At 44.7% G+C, this 19809-nt stretch overlaps 1 protein-coding gene across 1 annotated transcript in view; it reads left to right on the top strand.

The window, feature by feature from the left end:
* Positions 1-323: 323 nt before the first annotated feature.
* NONO (non-POU domain containing octamer binding) overlaps positions 324-19809 on the top strand; it is a 78498-nt gene continuing 59012 nt past the window's right edge. The window contains exons 1-5 of the mRNA XM_030208919.1: positions 324-605; positions 3213-3348; positions 3574-3767; positions 18830-19131; positions 19666-19761. Coding sequence (XP_030064779.1) covers positions 564-605; positions 3213-3348; positions 3574-3767; positions 18830-19131; positions 19666-19761 — 770 coding nt within the window. The 5' untranslated portion in view covers positions 324-563. The remainder of the gene's footprint in view (positions 606-3212; positions 3349-3573; positions 3768-18829; positions 19132-19665; positions 19762-19809) is intronic.

Below are 19809 nucleotides of genomic sequence, written 5' to 3'. Positions count from 1 at the left end.
AAACAAAGACAGATGCACTACGCATGCGCCCAGGCCTTGCACTACGTTTTCTATTTCTTCTTCTTCTTCCTCCGGGGAGGGGGGGGGGGTCTTCCACCGTTCACACAAACCTGCTGTGGTAGACTACCAGGCCCCTTTTTTCTCGGCTGCCAACTAGTATCTAAGAGCCGGTTATTATTAGGGTTGTCCTGGAAAAACTGTGAATTGATTGCCAAGCCGACCAATCCTGGACTGAGTTTTCAAAGTGGCGGAAAAGGAAATCCAATCAGAGGCCTTGAGGGAGGCGGGATTTCGGACTCCGCTTTCCGTTCACAGAACTTCCGCTGGGCACGCGCTCTTTTTTTTTCCCTTTCTAGTCCGGGCCTGGTCGCTGTTGTGTTGCGCGGGAGGGCGCGAGCCGTTGAGGAAAGGTTCTATCCGGTTGAAAATCGTCGCGAGACGTTGAAGGAAGGTTCCATCCGGTTCAAGGTGCACCAGACGCAGCGGAGAGAGAAGAGGAAAGGTCGGAGAGAGAGAGAAGAGACGCGAGCGAAGCGGAAGGACGGCCGGGGGGTGGGGAAACGATGCAGAGCCGAGACGACAGACGGGACAGAGGGAAGATGATGGTGAGCAAAATAGAGCCGGGAAATCAGGTGGGGGGGGGGGGGGGGGGGGGGGGGGAACGTCGTGGGGAAGAGGTTTGGAGGGGGGTGGGAGGGGTGATAATGAGGGAGGAGGATCGAAAGAGCGACAGAATGAAAGGAGGGGGAGGGGGGGTTGCGTGAAGGCAACCTGAAAACTGCAGGAGAGAGTGAGGGCTCTGGGCCTGTGAGGGGGATGAAGGGGAGCTACTAAATATCATATGGGAGAGACATGGCCTAGTTATACCGCCTAGCCTGAGGTATAGGAAAGTGGTGACATATTAAGTCTGGAAAAGAACACTTCAGCTTCCAATAGTAGCCGTACAAATTACATAAAATATGCAATCAATCACATGACGTATAGGATCTAACCATAGATGGCTATAAAAACAAACAAAAGAATAGTGGTAAGTACTGGGAAAAGGGGATGGTTGGGAAGGAAGATTTAGAAGGGCTGCTGGAGGCGCCTAGGAAAAAGGGGAGCAGACATTGGGGGGGGGGGGGTGAGTGTGATGGAGCAGTTAGAAAAAAATATGTGGATTCTCACTGATCTTGCTTTTCTATAAAATGACTGTAATCAATAGAAATTGAATAAAACAGAGAAAAGAAAGATGATACCTTTTTTATTGGACTAACAATACATTTTTGTATTGGCTTTTGAAGGTAGCCTTTCTTCCTCACATCAGAAATATGCAAAAATGTTTAAGTAACTGCATATATAAGTGAAATGAGACTGAGGGACAGGGACATATGCATGGTGATCAGAGGGTGACAAAGCAGTGGCATTTCATGGTTTATAATGTGCTTAAAAACCCAGGTCTTTAACTCCTGTCTGGTGGGTGTCAAAATATTTAATAATTTTTACTTCAAAGGTCTTGCGTTCCTGTATTGTTTTAAAATTTCCTTTCAGTATTCTCACCATAAAATCATAAAATTCCACTGCTTTGTCACCCTCTGAGCGCCATGCATATCACCCTGTCCCTTATCCTCTCAGCCCCTTACCCTCTCAGCCCTGGATTGGAGGAGTAGCCTAGTGGTTAGTGCAGTGGACTTGGATCCTGGGGAACTGAGTTCAGTTCCCACTGTAGCTCCTTGTGACTCTGGGCAACTCACTTAACCCTCCATTGCCCCTGGTACAAAATGAGTACCTGAATATATGTAAACCACTTTGAATGTAGTTGCAAAAAACCTCAGAAAGGCGGTATATCAAGTCCCATTTCCCTTTCCCTTGTCTCTCATTGAACCCACCCCTCTGTCATCCTTTCAGACTGTCACTGAAATACTGTGATGTTTCATTTGTATATGCTGTTACTTATCAAAATTTGCTTATTTCTGATCTGACGAAGAAGGGCTACATTCAGAAGCTAATAAAAATGTAGCAAGTTAGTCCAATAAAAGTATCATCTTATTTTCTTTTCTATGTTTTATTTTATTCTGTTTCTATTGATTAGTTTTATAAGTGGACTAACATGGCTACCACATCTTTCTGCTATAAATGACTACACTTTCTCAAACAACTAGTAGTGGTATAGGTCCTCTTTTCCCTCCAGCCCATCACCTGTTTCTGTTTTTCTTTGCCTCTCCGTGCAGCTTTCAGTCATAATTGTAATGGTGTGATAGCTGGATTTCCATTTATTTTGATATGGAATTTGCAGCATAACCACTCTTCCTGCCCAGGTGGTCATGCTGGTGTTATTGGTTACCAGTGGTAATAAGAAATAAATTGAATATTGTAATTGTTGTTTAAAGAGATTCGGGGGGGGGGGGGGGGGGGGATAAACTTACCTATTTATGAAAAAGACAGTTACAAATCAAGATAAGGTATACACATAAAAGTTGGGCAGACTGGATGGACCATGCAGGTCTTTTTCTGCCGTCATCTATTATGTTACTATGTTTGAGAAAGTGTATAATATACTAAATACAACTAATGATAGAAAAGTATATCCGCATAAGAATAGTTGTACTATAAATGACTGGGAAGCTTCTTGCTTTCCACTTGCACTACCTTGGCTTAACTGTTTCTTTTGCTTGTTTTGTTTTTCATTTGATTTAAGCCATTATTCTGTAGCATGAACTAAGTAATAGCTTACCTTGGGGCAAGGACGGGATAGGTGGATTTGCAAATAGACTAAGCTTCTAGGAAAGGTGTGATCCTTCCTCTTCTTAGTCACAGGATATTGTCTTAATTTTTGTAGCCTTTCTTCAATTCTCAGACTTTCAAGGTTATATGCAAGTTGTATTGCATACCTAGGGTGCCAGGTTTACAGGGAATAGGAGTCACTTACCTGAAGCCCAAAAATATAGGATTTATTTATTTATTGCATTTGTATCCCACATATTCCCACATATTTGCAGGCACTATGTGGCTTACATTGCTCCCTCATGGTATCACCATGACTGAATAAACATATACAATTAGTATTTATATAAGAAACATGGGATATATAGTGTATAAAAGTAACATGTATAGAGAACATTAATGGAATAACAGATGAAAACGGTACTGTACTAAAGTTCAGATAAGTTTTGTCTTAATGTTGCAAGAATTGCAGATCTTTAAAGTATTGTGTTTTGTTATGATATGTAAAGATGCAGGGCAACAGGGGCTTCAGGATGGATCAGCAAAACCATACTCCAAGGAAGCAGCACCACCAACACCAGGAGCAGGAGGAGATGGAGCCTCACTCCCCTTCCAATGGGCAGCAGGCCTCTGTTGAGAGCGTCAGTAAGTCTGTTCTTTGCCTTTATTGAAATATGCATTGGTATATTCTTATTGGACTAAGACTGTTTAATCTCTATGTATAAAACTAACTTCCCAAGGTTTTATTGGAATTTAATTTGGTGGTGGTGGTTGAGGCGGGGGGGGGGGGGGGAACTTAGATGCATTTGGATGTGAAGGGAATTTCTTGTTTTATGTAATGTAACAATACTATTTCTTATGTCATCTTAGATGAAGGTCTCACCATTGATCTGACAAACTTCCGAAAACCAGGAGAGAAGACCTATACACAACGCAGCCGCCTCTTTGTAGGAAATCTGCCCCCAGACATCAATGAGGAGGAGCTACGCAAGATGTTTGAGAAATATGGCAAGCCAGGAGAAGTCTTCATCCATAAGGATAAGGGCTTTGGATTCATCAGGCTGGTAAGTTGCTTCCATGGTTTGGTATAGGTCCTCTTTTCCCTCCAGCCCATCACCTGTTTCTGGTTTTCTTTGCCTCTCCGTGCAGCTTTCAGCCACAATTGTAATGGTGTGATAGCTGGATTTCCATTTATTTTGATATGGAATTTGCAGCATAACCACTCTTCCTGCCCAGGTGGTCATGCTGGTGTTATTGGTTACCAGTGGTAATAAGAAATAAATTGAATATTTTTTAATTGTTGTTTAAAGAGATTCGGGGGGGGGGGGGGGGGATAAACTGACCTATTTATGAAAAAGACAGGTACAAATCAAGGTAAGGTATACACATAAGAGTTTATCTTGTTGGGCAGACTGGATAGACCGTGCAGGTCTTTTTCTGCCGTCATCTACTATGTTACTATGTATTTAGCAGCTAGGGTAAGCTAGCATTGCTCAAACAGATGTTTAAGATCTAGTAATAAGATGGCATTATGAGTCAGTTTAAAGAGGTACAATGGGCACATTCAAGGAATTGAATGTTTTTAGTAACAGTACCCAAGTGGTGCCTGTAGGTGTTGATATCCAATTGAATAGAGAAAAATATTTTTATTTGGATTTGGCTCACACCTTTTCAATAGTATCCTAAGATGAATTTTATTCAGGTACACTAGGTATTTGCCTTCTTCTGGGAAGCCTTACAATCTTAAGTTGTACCTGAGGCAATAGAGGGTTAAGTGACTTGCCCAAAATCACAAAGAGCAGCTGCAGGATTTGAACCTGACTTCCCTAGTTGTCAGCCTGATTCTCTTAACCAATGAATGAAAATATCAAGCATAGCTTTAGAGCAACAGAAGAGGTGAAAGTACCCGCAATACTGGAAATACAAAAAAAAGCATCAAGGGCTGTTCAAGATGGGTAGTCAAGAGTCTTTTATTGTAAGACCTAACACGGGCTGCATCAGGGTCAGTAGAAATCAGTCTTTTTAAAATAGTGAGCTAAAAACTTGTGTAATCAGCAAACCAATTCAAGAAGAATCAAGATTCTCAATGTCTCCGGCATGGTTAAACGAAGATGTTCACTGTCATCCTCAGAAGGCTCCTGGACCCCCTTAGCTTCAGTTCTGCTGAAATACGTGTGCCAATATTCTAAATGTGTATAATAGACCCAGTGGACAGGGTCTCCTTTAAAGATAGAAATGTAGTCTGGAGACCAAGTGACGGTTCAGATTGAAAGTGTGGCTAACTGTCCTGAGGTACACCGACTGATAGTGGGATAGCAGTAAAAGAGGATCTACCAGAGCATATGCTACAGTGTTCAATGGGATAGCAGGTAGACCAGAGCCATGAAATCCAATCGAGGACAGCATATCGAATATCAAGGAGTAGGTGGTGATCCACAGTGTCAAAAGCAGCAGATAAGTCAATAAGGATGAGGCATAGGCCTCCATTGTGATTTTCCCAGTTGAAAGTCAGATATGCTACTTTGGCTATGAATGAGTTCTTAAAATGATATAGTCCCAAGAGCGTCAAATTCCAGATATGATTCCCTGGTCACACCAGCAAGAGTTTGCAGGTACCAGGGGGAGGGCAGGAATCTGTGTAGGACAGAGGCATTGCTTGCATTCCATTCCTACTCAAAGGGTTGAAGATTGGATGTGTCCAAAACAGATTCTCCTGATCTGAACAAGTCCAGAGAGCTGCATTGATCGTCTTTCACCTGGTGCAGGTGGAGCTTAGGTATATCCCACTTTCTGGATTGTTCTGGTATGGAAGATGACAGGAAAGGAATTTGAGGTGAAATTTTAAACATTTCTTTTCCTGTAGCCCTGCTAACCTAGTACATAAGAAGATGCCTGAGTTAAGAGGATGGTAGAGCATTCCAAATATGCACTGCTTGACAGAAAAATAGCCTGTCGTAAATCTTTTTGTGTAGAATATTTATAAATGATGGGAAATGTAAAATATAATTATCTTTTAATCTACATGATCATCTTACCAAGTGCTCAAAGATCAGGCTAGAAAGAAACCCAGGAGCTGCACTATCTCGAATCTTAAAAACAAAACAAGCTTTCAGTGGCAGCCAATGAAGGGAATGTAAGAGGTGTAGCATAGAGAGTTGCACAGGGACAGAAATTTCACCTGTTCTCGCCCATCCCCACAAGTAATCTCCTCCATGCCCGCCTGTCCCTAGTACTAAAATAACACGACTTGTGCTAAAATAACTCAACAGAAGTCCTTGTTAACATCTATGAGGATTTCAATGCTATCTATCATATCCATTAATTGTTCAGTGCTATTATAATTGCCACTGCACAAGGGAATGGATAGGTAGGCTGGATCCCCGGTATTCCCACTAACCCTGTTCCCACGCAGGTCATAACATTTTTATCTAAAGTTTAACTTGGTCACTGTGTTTTGTAGTAGTTTGATCCTTTTCATTGAAATAGCAGAAATGCCAGTATGGAGAGTATTGCAATAATCCAACTGAAATAAGGTTAGTGCTTGCATCCAGTATATGATAGAATAACTTTCAGTTCTTTAAAGAAGCATCTTTTATATAAATTCTTAACCCGAGAGTCAGTCAGAGGAGTCCACTATGCTAGTAGTTTGGTGTAAAAAATTGTAAGTGATTCGGCGATATTCAGCGACACAGTATTGGAAATTAGCCTGGGACCATTACCCAGCCATAGTAGTTGAGCATTAAATTTTAGCATATTAGATATGGCCCAACGTTCTACCTTCCTGATACAGATGAGGATATTAACAAACAATTCATCTACAATAGAATTGACTGATGAAATTATCCACATCGGAAAGGATCAATTCACCACCTCCTGCCATACGTAGTGGCAGCGTAGGAGATAAAATGGGTTCCTTAGGGGACCCTGCATACAGGTCTCCATGACAGAAAAAAAAAAAAACCTTTTTAACCACATAAGATTGTCCAGGAAATCTTTAATCTAACACAAGACTTGATCCAGATGTTACCTAGTTTACTCACTTTAACAAGACTGTTATCAACAGTACTGAAAGCTGCCAACAAGTCAAAGTGGAGGAGAAAAGCAGAGCCACCTTGGAAGCTGATTTTACTGGCTTCTGAGAAAATTGTATTTGAAGACTGTACTGTGTAGGCTATAAAAACAAAATTGAGATGGAAGTAAAATAGAACATTTCTCCTCACTGAGAAAAAGGATGTTACCACTGGTGTGCCACAAGGTTCAGTTCTAGGTCTGTTTCTTTTAAATATTTTTTTCCATTATGTGCCAACGATCAGTCGAGACAAATGGCTTATGACCATTGGCCAACAGGTTGACATAGAGAACTCTAATTTGTGCTTCATAAGTTGCTATGCTTACCAACCAAGCCAATATTTTCTATCTCCAGCAAGCAGGATAGCAGCTCATGTGCACGGTGGTGACTTGATTGGTGGTCTAGTGTGTAGGTCCCTTACTGCTCCCTCGTTGCCACTTTCTAACTCTTTCTCTGTCTTCCCTTATCTTTTTCTTCTGCTTCTATCTTTAACAACAACAACAAAAAAGCGGCCACTGGTTCTTTTTGCGAGAGCTTGAACTGTGGGAAGATCATGGGGTTCAGTGCCTTGGAGGTCATGAGACTGGCTGTTTTCTGCGAGTATTTCTAGTTGCCATTTTATCAGCATGGAAAGTTTCAGAGCTTCAAGCTTTCTTGCAGGGATCCTTTGCTCTGCTTTTCTGACTGGGGAATTTCCATTCTGATAGTGCCGTCCTTTTTTCCGAAGAGTGCATCTCCTTATGCACTATCTTACCACTATCAATGATATCAGGCGTTTTGATCATCTTTTTGTCCCCTTTTGCGGGACCCTGGAAGGGTTCGCTGGCCTCCAAGGCGACTGGCTTAAGGAGGCTTTCTTCAGCTTACATGGAAGCATATTTTCAAAGCACTTTGGGAGGCTAAGTTCCATAGGTTTCTATGGAACTTTGGGAGGCTAAGTGCTTTGAAAATATGCCTCATTGTGAGGGTTAGATCTGCTCCCATACACGTCAAGGCTCATTCTTCCAGGTCTTTGGTGATTTCTTTGTCAGAGACCTGTCTGTCAGCGATGCGGTCTTACTCCTTTGTTAAGCATTACCGTTTGGATGTGTTGCTTGAGCAGATGCTTCCTTCGGTTCCACAGTTCTCGCTGCAGGGATATCAGTCCCTCCCCTCTTAAGGATTGCTTTTGTACATCCCATTTGTCTAGACTGAACCTTGAGATGTAATGGAAGGAAAAATGAGTTAATTACTTTCTTTCCTGTAGTCCCAAAGGATCACTCCTGAGCCCACCCTTCTGTGATGGCTTCGGTTTTTCCAGGTTCTATGTAATTTTGGGTGTTTGTGTTCTGGTTCCATTATTTCTAAGGCTTGAATTTTGCCCTTTATATTATAGTTCCGTTTTCTATCTAGAGGCTGGAGTTTTTTCTCTTGAAGTCGCACTTTCACTGCTTTATCAAATACTTGTCTCAACTCGGAGCTCTCTATTTCCATCTGCTGGCAAGTTGTCTCAACCCAGTTGTCTGGACTGATCCTTTAGGACGAAAGGAAAGAAAATTATCAATTAATTTTTCCGTTAGCGATATTGCCAAGGGACTGTTTGGTAAAGTATGCCTCTTTGTGAATACCACCAAGGTCTGCAATAGGGTAGATATCCCTGCTAGTGTGGCTGAGAAGAGGAGGGACCTAGTGAATGGTCCAGTATTTGGCAGCAAATACTAATAAATGCAGGGTCATCCATTTGGGCTGCAATAACTCAGCATGTGGCACAGCTTGGCGATGGAGGAGGAGTGGGTCTTGGGTTTGATCATATGTGATGATTCTTAAGGTGGCCAGAGAGAAGTAGGAAAGGTGATGTTGAAACTAGAAGGATGCTTGGATGCGTTGGGAGAGGAATGGCCAGTAAGAAAAAGGAGGTGAGACCTCATCTAGAGTACTATGTACAATTCTGGAGACTGCACCTTCAAAAAGATGTAAACAGGATGGCGTCTGTCCAGAGTGCTGCTAGTAAATGGTCAGTGTTCTTCATGAAGCGTATGAGGACATAATTTCAATATTGTATACTTTGAAAGAAAGACGGGGAAGATGAGATGTAACATAACGTATGATAGAGACAAAATACCTCTGTGGCTTAGATCCACAGAAGATGAGTCTCTCAATTGAAAGGAAGCTTTGAAATGAGGGGAAATAGACTGAGGAATAACCCAAAGAAATATTTATTTACGGAAACTGTAGTGAATATGTGGAATGGCCTCCTGGTGGAGGTGGTGTGAAAGCTAAACCTGATTTCAAGAACGCATAGGACAAGCACAGAGAATCTTTTGAGAGAGGAAGGATTGTAGAGTTTAGTTAGTGTGGATGGACAGACTGGGTAGGCCATATGGTCTTTTTCTGATGTTTCTCTGTTTCTACTTAATACAATTAAGAAAAGAAAATCTGAAATATGTTTAATTTTTGTCTAAATGTAAGAAACTCACATTGTGAAATGTTTGCTATGGACCTATTATAGAGAAGATGAGTTTGGCTTCAGGACTAGCAGAAAGGGTGGGTGAACACAGAGTATAGCATACCTGAAGGGCAGGGCATGTTTGGGGGGGGGGTGCATCCAGCCTCTTGTGCCTCTCTTACGATGGTGAATGCAGGTTTATCCATGCCAGCTCCTTTGGACATTCACTGGAAAGGGGTCAGCTTCTGCCACACACGTATTGAGATTCTATCCACATATGCTTTCTGATGGGTGGTTATAAGAACATAATAGCCATACTAGATCAGACCAATGGTCCATTTGGCCCTGTATCCTGTTTCCAACAGTGGCTAATCCACGTCACAAGTACCTGTCAGAAACCCAAATAATAGCAACATTCCATGCTACCAATCTCAGGGCAAGCAGTGGCTTCCCCCATGTCTGTCTCAACAACAGAAATGGACTTCTCTTCAGAAACCTTTTTTGTTTAAACCCAGATAAGCTAATTGCTGTTACCAAATTATTTGAGTGAAAAAAATGTTTCCTCATTTGTTTTAAGAGTATTTCCATGTAACTTCATTGTGTCCCTTGGTCCTTGTACTTTTTGAAAGAGTAAAAAAACAAATTCACCTCCACCTGCTCCATACTTCTCAGGATTTTGTAGACCTCAATCATATCGGTCTCTTTTCCAAGTTGAAGAGCCCTAACCTCTTTAGCCTTTCCTCATAGGAGAGGAGTTCCATACACTTTATGATTTTGGTTGCTCTTCTTTGAACCTTTTCTAGTTCCGCTGTATCTTTTTTGAGATACAGTGACCAGAATTGAACGCAGTACTCAAGGTCAGACTCCATCTTATTTATATCTTTTTGAAAGTACAGTTTCCAGTACTCTGAAGATCATCAGAGACTTAAGCAGAGGCTAAAACATTCTAATTCCTTAACACAAGTTATGTTGTGTGATTGGACTTCAAACTGCTCAGGTTTCGTCATTAGTCCATTTTAAATCAAATCAAGTGCTATAGCATGCTTGTGCATATACATTCCTTTAATTATTTCTAAAAGTATATTTTCATTAAATATTTTTTGAATTTGAAAAAATATCTTAATGGTCCTCCTTTGACTGATGATAAAATCACAGCTAGAGGTTTATTAAGACTTGTAAGAACCTTATGCTTTTGGGTGGGGGGGACGGGATTTTTGCTTCATCCCTTTGGCTGGTTTTGGTTTGTGGCTTCCTCTACTGTTGCATTGTCTTTTGGGACTTTACAAAGAATAATCCAAATCATAGTTACCTGATGCTAGGGTCCATCTTAGAGTCAGCGCTCAAGAAAAAGGTTTGGACAAGTTCCTGGAGGAAAAGTCCATAGTTTGTTATTGAGGTAGACATGGGGGAAGCCACTGCTGGCCTGGGATTGGTACGATGGAATGTTGTAACGATTTGGGTTTCTAGCAGGTACTTGTAACCTGGCTTGCCCACTGTTGGAAGCAGGATACTGGGCTAGATTGACCGTTGTTCTGACCCAGTATGGCTATTCTTGTGTTCTTAGTTTTGAAGTCCATTCACACAATATAACATGTTGGAATTTAAATATTTTAACTTACCTTATAAGAGCAACTCATCTAAAATGATAGTGGATGATAAAATATTTCTTTTCCTGCTTCTGTTCCTCTCCCTATACACCCAACATCCGTCTTGCTTTTTAATCTTATGATCATTGTGGCAAAACTGTGGTCTTTCATGCTTTGTGATTTGTATTGCAACCCTGTGACACTTTTCTTCCCTTCAGGGTATTTCCCTTGGTTGGCCAGCAGGTGGTATTTGACCTCTGCATTATAGCTGTAACAGAGGTCTGTTTTCTTTTCAGCTACATTTCCCAAAAGAGAAAAGTAACGTACAGTACCATTGGCCAAACCCCCTTGTGCTAACTCTCTGTGCTGTCTAAGTTGGGAGTGTGGACGGGGTAGACTTATGTACTGAGGCCCTGTTTAATTCCTGTGAGCAGTTACTTTTCCTGATCTCCCCAGGTACTATGTACATAGTAAAAAGTGTTCAGCTAGATTTAACACCAAATCCTTGTTTTACTTGTTACTCTTTGCTGTTTAAAACTTTTACTGTTCACTGTTTTAACCTTTTTTGATGATACATCTGTTAGTTCTGTTGTCCTGGACTGACTAAGAATCCTGGCAGTTTGTGTTCTTAGTCTGTGAGTGTTTTTATAGAAACTTTGAGGCCCCAAGATTGTGGGTGGGAGACATGTCCAGAGGCATTCGGGATCCAGCAGGTGGGTGGAGGGTATGCCAGTGCAGGCAGTGCTGGGTTAGATCCTCCAGGAGGCCACAGGGTAACCCCAGATGCGTGTTAGGGCTAACACTTAGGCTTTATGCGGCAATCATTAGATACAATTTACCCCATATACTGTACTGGTCCCTTAGGCTTTTTGCAGCCCAAATTCATGTTTATTATTTTCAGTATTTTTAATACCGCTTAGACCTAAGTGGTTTACAGTTTTCAGGTACTGGTACTGTCTCTAATGGGCTCACAATCAAGTATTATATTGTACCTGGGGCAGTGGAGGGCTAAGTGACTTGCCCAGTGTCACGTGGACTGCACAGGGAATTGAACCTGGTTCTCCAGGATCTCAACCCACCTGCTGCACTAACTATTAGGCCATTCCACTCCTGTGTGTATTGTTGGAAACATCTGAGAAATGTAATGATTAGTAGTCTCTTGAAATATATGAAGTGCTTATTGATGATGCTTTGGAAGTTCACATTTTTGTTTTGAGTTTTTAACTTGAATTCTTCCTCAGCAATCCTCCAGACCGTTCAAGACGCTTGGGTTATGCACTCCTACCAGCAGAGGGAGACTGAGAACACTAAAACTTACAAGTAGCCTGTGCAGACCTTCTACTAACCAGTATTTTCTCAGTCTCAGCAGAGGGTAGATGTGTGCAGCCTGTGCAGTGTACTCAGTGTGGAAGGCCCGTTTGGGGTTTCTAGGTTGGGTTGTAAATGTTAGAGAACCCACACTTGCATCTCTATTACAGGGTGTAAGTCCTAAAGGGCTTCTTATTCCCTGTGGGGTGTCACACCCAAGTGGCCGGGTCCCTCCCCCTGTGCTCTTCCTTTGGAGGATTGCTTGACCTCGGCTACAGACCTTGTTCTGTACCCTTGAGGCGTTTAGGCATCAGCAGCGAGGTTTAAAAAAAAACGTTTTTAAAAGGCGGCTGTTTTGGCTGTTCTTGTGGGAGTCCAGAGATAAAACGTCTTCAAGGGCGTTCTTGCCTTAGGCGGTTTTGCCTATTACTCTGTCAGAGCACGAAGCAACTGTTTTTATTGTGTTCGTGGCCATTATGTCTAAGCCGGTGAGGTGTCGGTTTTGTGCGAAGCGTGGCGTTGAATTGAAAGGTGGCCAATGTAGATTTTGTGGGGAGCCTACATTTTCAGCGCTCTTGCCCACCGTGCTTTCCCCTGAGTCGGCGGAGGTGTTGGGCGGCGATTTGACCGCACATTCCGGGCCGGCAATGGCGGGACTTGCGGCCATTTTGGCTGCGCGTCCTGGGTCGACCTTGACGGAGCCGTTTTTGGCCGCGCATTCCATACCGGCGCCGAGGGACCCTTGTGTGGTGGGAAGCATGCCTAGTTTAGCTGCGGATCACGCGATGGACCTGCTGCCTCCGGAGCGAGGGGGCTCTGTCGCGGAGACTGCGGGAAATGTTGGGGCTTCAGCAGCGTCTGGGTGGGGGGTCTGGCTTCCTTCCTGAGTTAGTTTGGTCTCTGTATAATGCCTGGAGAGCTGTTTGTTCCCCGGAGGCTGCTAGCTCAGTGGGAGTTAAGCACCCACGGGTGGATATTTCGGAGCCTATGGAGATAGTTTCTCTGACTGGGTCGGACGTTTGGAGTGACCCAGGAGAGGAGGATCTCTTAGATGTGTCTGAGGATCAGGATGGGCTAAGGCCTGGGGAAGATTCTTCAGTGGTTCACATTTTTCATAAGGAAGAGTTGTTAGAACTCATTGATCAGGTGATCTCTACTTTGAAGTTTGCTCCGGCAGCCACTCCCTCTGCGGAGGGACCCCAGGTAGATCCCTTGGTTAAGGGGATTCGGAGAGCCTCCCGTTCCTTTCCCATGAATTCAGACATTAGGGACATGGTTTTTCAGGAATGGTCTGTGCCAGAGGCTGCTTGTAAGGTGTCCAGGGCTATGGTGCGGCTGTATCTCTTGCCTCCGGAAGATTAGGCCCTGCTGAAACCACCTGCTGTGGATGCGGTGGTTACGGCGGTTACTAAGGCTACGGCCATTCCGGTGGATGGCGGTACAGCCTTACGGGATCCTCAGGATAGGAAGCTAGAGTCCTTTCTGAAGCGCAGCTTTGATTTGTCGGCTTTGGCCTTGCAAGCCTCTGTGTGCGGGGGCTTGGTAGCCAGAGCTTGTTTCCATTGGGCGGAGAAGCTCTTGGATGAGCCTGCGTTAGATAGGACTGGTTTTGTTCAGGACCTGGCCAAATTGGAGATGGGTTCTTTGTTTTTGGCGGACATCCTTTATGATTTGCTAAGGGCTTCGGCTAAGAATATGGCTCTGGCGGTGACGGCTCGCAGGGCTCTTTGGCTTAGGGGCTGGGTGGCAGATGCGGCCTCTAAAGCAAAGTTGTGTTCTATACCTTTCAAAGGTTCTATGTTTGGAGAGGACTTGGATAAACTGATGAGTGGTCTTGGGGATACCAAGGTCTCACGGTTGCCGGAGTTACGGCCTAAGGCAGCTAGTCAAGGTGGTTTGACTAGAGGTCGGTTTAAGGACGCGAGGCGGTACAGGCCGGGCAGATTTGTGTCTCCTTCTAAAAGCCGGTTTTTCCAGCAGACGCAGCCCTTTCGAGGGGGTCGTCAAGGAGGTCGGGACTCCTCCGGAGGTGCCGGAAATGGTAATAAGTCCTCCTTATGAAGGTGTGCGGGTTCGGCCTCTGGTGAAGGTCGGAGCGCGACTTTGTCTGTTTTATCAGGGGTGGACCCAAATTACTTCAGATCAGTGGGTGCTGGAGGTGTTTTGCAACGGTTATGCGCTCGAGTTCGAGCACCCGCTGCCGGATTTGTTTCTTCCCTCTCCTTGTCACTCTCGAGTCAAGTTAAAGGCTATTCAAGAGACTCTGGGTCGCTTAATCCAGTTGGGAGCTGTGGTACCCGTTCATCGGCACGTGCTGGGAATGGGTTGTTGTTCCATTTACTTTGTGGTGCCGAAGAAGGAGGACCAGTTTCGACCCATTTTAGATCTCAAGAGGGTCAATGGGGCGCTCAAGGTGCCATCCTTCCGCATGGAGACTCTGCGCTCGGTCATAGTGGCTGTTCGTCAGGGAGAATTTCTCACGTCACTGGATCTCACGGAAGCGTATCTGCATGTGCCGATTCGAGAGGCCCATCAGCGTTTCCTTCGTTTTGCTGTTTTAGGGAGGCACTTTCAGTTCTGTGCTCTGCCTTTTGGTCTGGCAACGGCTCCACGCACCTTCTCTAAGATAATGGTGGTGGTAGCAGTGGCGTTGCAGAGGCAGGGAATTCTGTTGCATCCGTATCTGGACGACTGGTTGATCCGGGCGAAGACTCGGGCTCACAATGTGGCGGCGACGGCTCAGGTGGTCGCGTTTCTGGAATCGCTCGGATGGGTAGTGAATGTAGTCAAAAGTCAGTTGATCCCATCGCAGAGTCTGGAGTACTTGGGAGTGCGGTTCGACACGGCAGTGGGTCGTGTTTTTCTGCCAGATTCTCGGATCGCCTCTTCAGCAGCAGGTCCGGCTGTTAATGTCCGTTCAGAGTCCAACGGTTCGAATGTACCTTCGGGTTCTGGGCCTCATGGCAGCGACAATAGAGGTAGTACCATGGGCCAGGGCGCATATGCGTCAGCTTCAGGCGGCTCTGTTGTCCAGGTGGTCTCCTCGGGTACACAGTTTGGAGTTGCGGTTGCCATTGAGGGGGCTCCTCGGCGCAATCTCCAGTGGTGGCTGTGCTCGGCACATCTGAAAAAGGGCATGCCGTTGGAACCTCCTCAGTGGGTGATTCTGGTAACGGATGCCAGTCTGCTGGGCTGGGGAGCTCAGTGTCTCGGTCGGTCCATGCAGGGGCGGTGGTCGTCGGAGGAAGCTCAGTGGTCTATCGACCGGTTAGAGATGAGGGCGATTCGGCTAGCTCTGTTGGCGTTTCGCTCAAGTGTGGTCGGAAAGGCGGTAAGAGTCATGTCCGACAGCGGGTAGCGTATGTCAACTGGCAAGGCGGTACAAAGCTCTGCTCATGAGTTGGGCGGAAAGGCATCTAGTGCAGATTTTGGCGGCGCACGTGGCCGTGAATGCGGATTTTCTAAGCAGACACATGTTGGACCCTGGAGAATGGTCTCTGCACCGGTCAGTGTTCGACCAGATAGTTCTAAAGTGGGGAATGCCAGTAGTGGATCTCATGGCGTCGGCACAGAATGCTCAGGTTCCTCGGTATTTCAGTTGGCATCGGGATCCGCGAGCGGAAGGGATCGATGCATTGGTCCTTCCGTGGCCTCAGTGGGTATTGCTGTACGTGTTTCCCCCGTGGCCCTTGATAGGTCGAGTCCTACAGAGGGTAGAAGGTCATGCAGGTCCCCTCCGAATTGGCCGCGTTGGCCGTGGTTCAGGGATCTGATGCGCTGCGGCTGGGGGGCTCAGTGCTATTGTGTCAGGGTCCAGTTGTCATGCCGGATCCGGATCGGTTCTCTCTTAAAGTGTGGCCCTTGAGAGGGAACGGTTGAGAAGGAAAGGGTTTTCCCCTCAGGTGATTCAGACGATGCTGCAGTCTCGCAAACGTTCGATGTCTTTGGCCTTTGTGCGTGTGTGGCGCATATTTGAAGATTGGTGTGGGGACTACTACTACTACTATTTAGCATTTATAGCGCTACAAGGCGTACGCAGCGCTGCACAAACATAGAAGAAAGACAGTCCCTGCTCAAAGAGCTTACAATCTAATAGACAAAAAAATAAATAAATAAAAATAAAGTAAGCAAATCAAATCAATTAATGTGAACAGGAAGGAAGAGAGGAGGGTAGGTGGAGGTGAGTGGTTACGAGTGTGTCCCTTCGACAGCTTCTGTGCCGTGCATTTTAGATTTCTTGCAGGATGGTTTTGAGAAGGGCCTTTCATTGTCTTCTTTGAAGCTGGCTGCTTTGGCGTGTTTTCGGGGTAAGGTGCAGGGCAGGTCGGTTGCGTCTTCCCCGGAAGTGGTCCGTTTTTTGAGGGGGGTGAAGTTGCTTCGTCCTCCTCAGCGGCCCGTAGTTCCACAGTGGGATCTTAATATCGTTCTTGACTCTTTGGCGGGTTCTCCTTTTGAGCCCTTGGGGTCTTGTTTGATAAAAGACCTTACTATGAAGGTGGTCTTTTTGGTAGCCATATCGTCAGCTCGCCGGATTTCGGAACTTCAGGCTCTTTCATGTAGGCCTCCGTTTCTGTGGTTTTGTAAGGAAAAGGTTTTGCTGCGTCCAGTCCCTTCGTTTTTGCCTAAGGTGGTATCCTCCTCTCATGTCAATCAGGTGATTTTGTTGCGGTCTTGGGGGACCGGATGGGGGAAGCTTCTCAGTGTCGTTTGGCAAAATTGGATGTGCGCAGAGTGTTGAAGGTTTACTTGCGCAAGTCAGAGGAATTCAGGTCTTCGGACAGGTTATTTGTCCTTCATGGGGGGCCCAAGAAGGGTGCGGCTGCTTTTAAGGCATCTATAGCTCGGTGGTTGAAGGATGCCATCTCATCGGCTTACATATTGCATGGCCGTACGGTGCCGGTGGGGCTCAAGGCACATTCCACTAGGGGGATGGCGGCTTCTTGGGCAGAGTAGTTTTTGTTCCACCGGTGGACATTTGTAGAGCAGCAGTGTGGTCCTCCCTGCATTCTTTTGTCAAACATTACAGAGTGGATATTCAGGCAAGGGAGGATGCCAGTTTTGGAGCTGCAGTTCTGTCCTCTGGGCTTCGCAGGTCCCACCCTTAGATGTGTTTACTGCTTTGGTACATCCCAAGCGTCTTCAACGGTCTGGAGGATTGCTGAGGAAGGTGAAATTAGGCCTTACCTGCTAATTTTCTTTCCTCTAGATCCTCCAGATCGTTCAAGAGCCCACCCAGTGTATCGGACAGTTCAGTATGATATTTTCTTTAGACTTCAGTTGCTGATATTTCTAGTAGCTCCTGTGGTTTGGGTACTGGAGTTTTACTAAGGGCAGTTTGTTGGTACCGTTTGTGCCCATCTGCAGTTGAATTCCCCCGTCTTAAGAGGAGGAGATCTGAGTGTGGATTCAGTGGTTTTGTTTAGGTGGAGGTGTTTTGTTCCTCTGCTTTGTTACTGTTTTACTAGTTAGTAGAAGGTCTGCACAGGCTACTTGTATAAGAAGTTTTAGTGTTCTCAGTCTCCCTCTGCTGGTAGGAGTGCATAACCCAAGCGTCTTGAAGGGTCTGGAGGATCTAGAGGAAAGAAAATTAGCAGGTAAGGCCTAATTTCACCTTACTTTACTACTATTTATATATTGAAGTTTTAAGAACATAACAGAAGAGTAGCCATACTGGGTCAGACCAATGGTCCATCTAGCCCAGTATCCTGTTTTCCAAACAGTGGCCAAGCCAGGTCACAAGTACCTGGCAGAAACCCAAATCGTGGTAACACTCCATACTACAAATCCCAGGGCAAGCAGTTGCTTCCCATGTCTGCCTCAATAGCAGGCTATGGACTTTTCCTCCAGAAATTTGTCCAAACCTTTTTTAAACCCAGATATGCTAACCGCTGTTACCACCTCCTCTGGCAAAGAGTTCCGGAGCTTAACTAATTGTTCAGTGAAAAAATATTTCCTCCTATTTGTGTTACAAGTATTTCCATATAACTTCCTCGAGTGTCCCCTAGACTTTGTACTTTTGGAATGAGTAAAAAAAAATTGATTTACTTCCACTCGTTGTACACCACTCAGGATTGTATCTCCCCTCATCCGTCTCTTTTCCAAGCTGAAGAGCCCTAACCTCTTCAGCTCTTCAGCCTTTCCTCATACGAGAGGAGTTCCATCCCTTTATCATTTTGGTCGCTCTTCTTTGAACCATTTCTAATTCCACTATATCTTTTTTGAGATACAGCAACCAGAACTGAACGCAATACTCAAGGTACAGACATACCATGTAGTGATACAGAGGTATTATAGTCTTTTTGGTTTTATTCACCATCCCTTTCCTAATAATTCCTAGCATCCTGTTTGCTTTTTTGGCTGCTGCCACACACTGACCAGAAGATTTCAGCATATTATCTACAACAATACCTAGATCTTTAAGATCTAGGTGTTGTAGATTTGTTAAGATTAACATTTGTTAAGAACCAGGAAATTTTTCCTTATTATGTACTTCGATTTAAGAAAAAAAAAAAAAAAACCACTAGGACCAGTGACAAAACTGGGTGTCTCCAGATAGGAAAAGATTGTATACATCTGAGCCCCATACCGAGGTTCGTAAAAAAGAAAAATGTTCCTTATCGTTCTGGTTTCAATATACAGGCTTGTTTTCATTCAAGAGTAACATTAGAGCTGTGCCATGTTGTATGGTTTTGCTTTTTGTTTTCTTTACTATGTCCAGTATTTCCATTTTTTCTTCAGGAAACTCGCACGCTGGCTGAGATTGCGAAGGCTGAACTTGATAACCTGCCTATACGTGGGAAGCAGCTACGTGTGCGCTTTGCCTGCCATAGTGCTGCCCTCACCATCCGCAACCTGCCCCAGTTTGTATCCAATGAGCTTCTAGAGGAAGCCTTCTCGATGTTCGGCCAAGTGGAGCGAGCTGTGGTGATTGTCGATGACAGAGGAAGGACCACTGGAAAAGGCATTATCGAGTTTTCTGGGAAACCTGCTGCCAGGAAGGCATTGGACAGATGTGCTGATGGGTCCTTATTATTAACTACGTGAGTACCAAGCTTACAGGAAGGAAGTTTTTTTTTTTTTTTTTTTTTGTAGCAATGCATTTTGTGATTTTGGGACTTGGGGATGAGGAAAATGTCTTCTGTATGGGGGAAGTAGTGATGGTATGAGGTATGGAGACGGAAGGTTCCCAGGGTGAAGAGGCTGTGGGGTTCAGAGATGTTTTGTATTGAAGTGGTTGCTGTGTTATGTTTGAGATGGTGTTTTATGTTGGGGGCAATGCTACGGGTTACTGGGATGATATAAGGTGTTCTTTGGAGATTGGGGGGGAGGGCTATGGGGTATGACTCTTTGACGTGATCAGAAAGGTGATCTTAGAGCATAGGTGGAAAACACTTTCCATGAATGATTTTGTTCAGAAATGACCATGTTCATATGGTTCTAGTGAATTTGGCATGAAAAAGTGCAGTGAGGTAATAGACATATTGGACAGTCAGTGATAACAAACAGGAAGCTTCATCATGATGAGCAATTGAGCACTTACAGTATATTTTTTCTCATCTTGTTGCTTCTTGTAGGTTTCCACGCCCTGTGACTGTGGAACCCATGGAGCAGTATGATAATGAAGAGGGGCTACCTGAGAAACTTGTTCCTAAAAACCAAATGTACCACAAGTAAGTTATAAGCAGATTAAGGGGCGTTTGGTCTGATCGGCTTTAAGT

The sequence above is a fragment of the Microcaecilia unicolor genome, chromosome 7, assembly GCF_901765095.1.
Source record: "Microcaecilia unicolor chromosome 7, aMicUni1.1, whole genome shotgun sequence".
In the NCBI taxonomy this organism is placed as follows: Eukaryota; Metazoa; Chordata; class Amphibia; order Gymnophiona; family Siphonopidae; genus Microcaecilia; species Microcaecilia unicolor.
Note: the sequence above shows the minus strand (reverse complement) of the source record. Positions and strands in the feature narration are given on the sequence as shown.